A 4,596-nucleotide genomic window follows, 5' to 3' on the forward strand; every position below is an offset into this window, starting at 1 on the left:
GCAGAGGTTTATCAACAACTTTGGTACTCATCAATGGAAGGCGGCAACTATGTGGTTCACGGCGCAGTCCGGACGCAGCCGTGGTGTGTTTTCTGTATAAAAAGGAGTTGCAGTCTTACGCACGTGTTCGGAAGCGCACCGATGTAGAGCTATATACCAGTACAGTTCCGGCACGAGTTTTTGCTGCCGTGCGCCTGCGTGAACATTTTCTTGGGGGGGTACATTCCTCGCTATCAGGCAGCGCGGCTGCGCACGTATTCCTTTCAAAACGTTTCGCGACTAATCCGCTAGGGCATGGTGTATGCGCCAACGCGCCGTTAAAAAATTGTATTACGAGGCACATGCATATCATCTGCGAGACAACGTCATTCTGCACCAAGAACTCGAGGGATCGCTCGCTTCCGAGCCAACACCACTGGCTGACATCGGTTAGCTACGGCCGCCATGGAAGAAAGCGACACAGAAGCGTACCAGGTGAGCGACCTCATCCAGCGACACCACTCCCTTCCCGAGACGTCTTCGGACGCGAGGCTCCGGAGCAGAGTGAACGTCAGCAGCACGCCCAAGCGAGCCAGTAACATCATCACGAGCCGGATCGGCCACCTGGACTGCCACACCGACCCTGTGACCAGGAAGCGCCCACGGACATCGTTCTACGTCGAGGAGGGTCCTAACCCTTTCACTCCGGCCAGACATCTGCCGACGCCGATAAGACCGCGAGCGTCGCCGTCCGAGATCGCCAGCTGCTTCTCGGGCGAGTCTAAGCACATCAGCTTCGTCAGCGGTCATCCGTGGCCCTGCGGCCACAGCTCTGGAGAACAGGGGCTGGGACCCATCCACAGTCTGGCTTTCAGCAGCGGACCGATCTGCCGGATTTGCCACGAAGGTATGAAGGCGTACGGCCCCGATTTCACTTGTACCTTGAGTTTACGGATGGTGTTCTTATGGCGTGCCGCGTGAAAACTTCGCCAAGTTGGCATCGGGTGTTTCGGTGATCGGTCGAAAACATCGTTATTGGGGAAAAAAAAAGATAATCCTGAGAACTACATAAAGCGGAGAAAGTTGTTAGTGATTGGCGGTAAGAGAAGGCCGAACTAACAGAGCAGGCAAACAAGAGTAAAACACTAAAATGCTGTCTTCATTGTTCATTATTTGTCTGTTATTTGTGAGCGCTTGCTTTTCGTACGAAGAAAACAATATTAGCAACAAGTGACTCTATCCTGGCAAAGAAATGCCGTGAAACGTTCCCGAAAGTATCCCCTTAAAATGCGTGGGGCGTAATATGCCATGGATTCGAAGCGGGCATGAGCCCTCCCCGTACCATTAACAGGGATCCACCAATGAAGCTCGGCACTTTGAATTCGCAGCCTATTTCGTAGTTTTCCTAGCGTTTAGAATGCTGATCTTGCCAACGGTAACAGTGCGTTTTTCCGCTGCACGCTTTCTGCGTTCATAGTAAGACTTTTCTTGCTATGTGTAAACGGCGTTCCGTGAAGATAAGTTGGTATGGTGGGCATCCATATTCACGCCCTTCTTCAGCAGTGCACAGCGTATAAGTTAGTTCTTACGGAAGACCAATGCCGTTTCACGTTTCCCAGCCTCTAGTTAGCGAACTATGGAACTCTCTTATTTCAGCCCATAGTCTCGCGGTGATTTTTCACAATGGGATTGCATCGAGGAATAATTAACCTTATAAATTGCCGTCGTATGAGTTGCGCGTTTGTAGTGGATTGCCAAAGTGTATGCAATGTGTGTGCTTCTTAAATACACCAAGTAGCGAAGTTGACTTGCAAAAGTTCTCGCCAAAGTTAAGATCGTTGCGTTTGAACTCATCTGTACCGCAAGTACAAGTCGCGCTGTTATCCAGTGTTTATCTCGCTCTTGCTTCGGCAAATATAAAGAACAGGATCAAGTATACTTTGCAATAAAAAAGTAAGAGCACCATTGTCCGTCGCAAGCTTTTCCTGGACTACAGCATTTCAGAATAAATTCCACGAGTTTCCAATCAATCGCAAACGTCACTTACAGCTCGTACACGGACAGGGACCAAAAGAACGACGAAGACAAGCGCGTGTCTTCTTCGGTATTTTGATCCCTGTCTGTAATCAAAATTAAATAATGGGGTTTTACGTGCCAAAACCACTTTCTGATTATGAGGCATGCCGTAGTGGAGGACTCCGGAAATTTATACTACCTGGGGATCTTTAACGTGCACCTAACTCTAAGTACACGGGTGTTTTCGCCTCCATCGAAATGCGGCCGCCATGGCCGGGATTCGATCCCGCGACCTCGTGCTCAGCAGCCTAACACTATAGCCGCTGAGCAACCACGGCGGGTGATCCCTGTCTATATATAGATGTACGCGTTGTAAGTGATGTTTGCAACGGAATACCAACTAGTCGGTACCCAAACCCTGCTCCAACCCCTCGTAGGTGACCAGGCGGGACCGCTCTCGTCCTACTGCTTGTGCGCCGGGACCATGGGCGTGCTGCACCACCGCTGCCTCGAGCGATGGCTCGTGACCAGCAACACCGACTCGTGCGAGCTTTGCCACGAGCGCTTCCCGACGACGCGCGTTCGCCGAACGCTGTCCGAGTGGTACCGAGAGGCGCCGAACCTGCGCCGAGCCCTCGTCGCCGACGTCGTCTGCTTCGTCCTGCTCAGTCCGATAGCCGCCATGGGGCTGGAGCTCTGCGTTCAAGGGGCAACGTCGCAGACGACGACCCGACAGGTCGTCCAGGCCGGCAGCCTGGTCTTCTTGTCGGTGCTGCTGATAACGGCGTTTCTGATCTGGTCGTACTTCACGGCCCGGCACCACTATCGCTGCTTCCGGCAGTGGCGAGAGGATAACGCCAGGGTCGTCCTGGTACCTCGCGGAGACTTGAGGATCGACGTTGAAGAGTCCCCACCTTGAAGTTGGTCATTCTCTTGCTCGCTTTCTTTGCTTTTTTCTTTTTTAGCCCGTGCCGTTTAGTTTTCTTTTATCTGTTTTTAAGTACGTGGTGAGAACGCTGTTATGTGAGGACCTGTGCAACAAACTGTTTTTAATCTTCTTCTGGTGTACTAAGGTTTTGGTAATATATAGTCATTCTGTCTTCCGCACACATTGTGAAGGCGAGGCGGCGGCCTGTTGAAATCCCGTCACCGTGCGTTTGCACCGGAGTGTTTCCTTTCTTTCGTTTTTGGACATACCCTCAGAAGGCGCAAAATTTAGGTGTGCGCAGCTACGCTTGCGATATTTAAAATTAACATATGGGGTTTTACGTGCCAAAGCCACGACCTGATTATGTGGTACGCCATAGGGGGAGGGGGGGCTCCGGATGAATTTCGAATACCTGGTGTTCTTTAACGTGCATTTAAGTACACGGGTGTTTTCGCATTTCGCCCTCATCGAAATGCGGCCACTATGACAGGGATTAGATCCCGCCTTCTCGTGCTTAGCAGCGCGACACCAAAGCCACTAAGCAACCACGGGGGTATCCGAGCGTGGTTGCTAGCGATATGCATGAGCTCAAGCTGTCTTCAGTGCTAATGGCTGTGCTATGGTAATATTGTTCCGCGGTATCGAATGGTCTGTTGTACAGATATTATCATGTATAGCCTGTTGTATCATATTGACACGTGTACTTATCGGGGACTGCATTTGACCCGCTAACAACTTACAAGTTGTCGCTCAGCGCAAGACACGCCTGCGTGATTTGAAACTTACGCGAAGCTTTTCGTTGATTCTATCTGTTGCGCTCTTCGTCACCGAATCTTGTGTGATCTGATTGTATGCGCGAGACGAATTGTATAACATTTTCTTAGACACGTGTGTAGCAAGGGATTACGCTGGAACCTTCAGTGAGTCGTGTACTTCATCCGCAGATCAAATTTTCACCGATCGTCGACTGTGTCTGCCGCCATTGTTGTGCTTTGAAAGTCACCTGCTTTCAGCAAGTGGACTTGTCTTCTTCAAGGCGACGTCGCCTTGAAGAAGACAAGTCCACTTGTCGAAACACTGGCTTCTGCATTCACCTTGTTCACGTTTTGCTCATCGTCTTGAATTTCCATCTCCCGCATTCCCCCGTGTTTTCCCTGGACCTGCTTTCAGGGAAGACAAGTTCTCCCAATAAAAAGTTATTTTCATCATTCACAGTTTTGCTGTTGTGTTCTTGATCATCGCTACCACCTAACGATACGGGCTACGTTGTTATGCTTCAAAAATTTGATTTAAGCAAGGTAGAGTGAAGACATATTATATGGCAGGGGGTTTTCGGTACGCTGGTGCAACAGATCAAATCGCAGACTGTTTAGCAAACCAATTACTGAGTTATGTGCTATACTAAATAACATACAACCCAAAGGATATTTCGTTGCCTTATTTTGCACATATGTACCCTCCATGGTGGGAAATGAAGGTGCAGTTGTTCTAGTTACCCGTTATGTAGAAGTGCGTTCGGGTATTACAGGGTTAATATCGTTCTACAATTACTATGCGGAGCTAGTGTCCTTGAGAAACTGATTTTATTTTGGTGGTTCTTATTGCTGCTGTTACTACAACACTCGCATTTCTGTTGCACATACGTTACAATAAGTGAAACATCTTCATCCAGC

At 49.5% G+C, this 4,596-nt stretch overlaps 1 protein-coding gene across 1 annotated transcript; it reads left to right on the forward strand.

Moving 5' to 3' along the window:
- The first annotated feature begins 283 nt into the window (after nt 1–283).
- On the forward strand, nt 284–3,265 carry LOC135920969 (E3 ubiquitin-protein ligase MARCHF3-like). Its single transcript, XM_065455256.1, has 2 exons — nt 284–886; nt 2,433–3,265. Exons 1-2 carry the CDS (start codon nt 445–447, stop codon nt 2,912–2,914), a joined length of 924 nt encoding a protein of 307 aa, XP_065311328.1. The 5' UTR covers nt 284–444; the 3' UTR covers nt 2,915–3,265.
- Nucleotides 3,266–4,596: the final 1,331 nt, after the last annotated feature.

Source organism: Dermacentor albipictus, chromosome 7 (genome assembly GCF_038994185.2).
Source record: "Dermacentor albipictus isolate Rhodes 1998 colony chromosome 7, USDA_Dalb.pri_finalv2, whole genome shotgun sequence".
NCBI lineage: Eukaryota > Metazoa > Arthropoda > Arachnida > Ixodida > Ixodidae > Dermacentor > Dermacentor albipictus.

Coding starts and splice junctions, on each gene's coding strand:
- LOC135920969 (XM_065455256.1), top strand. CDS start 445: ATGGAAGAAAGCGACACAGAAGCGTACCAGGTGAGCGACCTCATCCAG. Junction 887..2,432: donor CTGCCGGATTTGCCACGAAG/GTATGAAGGCGT, acceptor AACCCCTCGTAG/GTGACCAGGCGGGACCGCTC.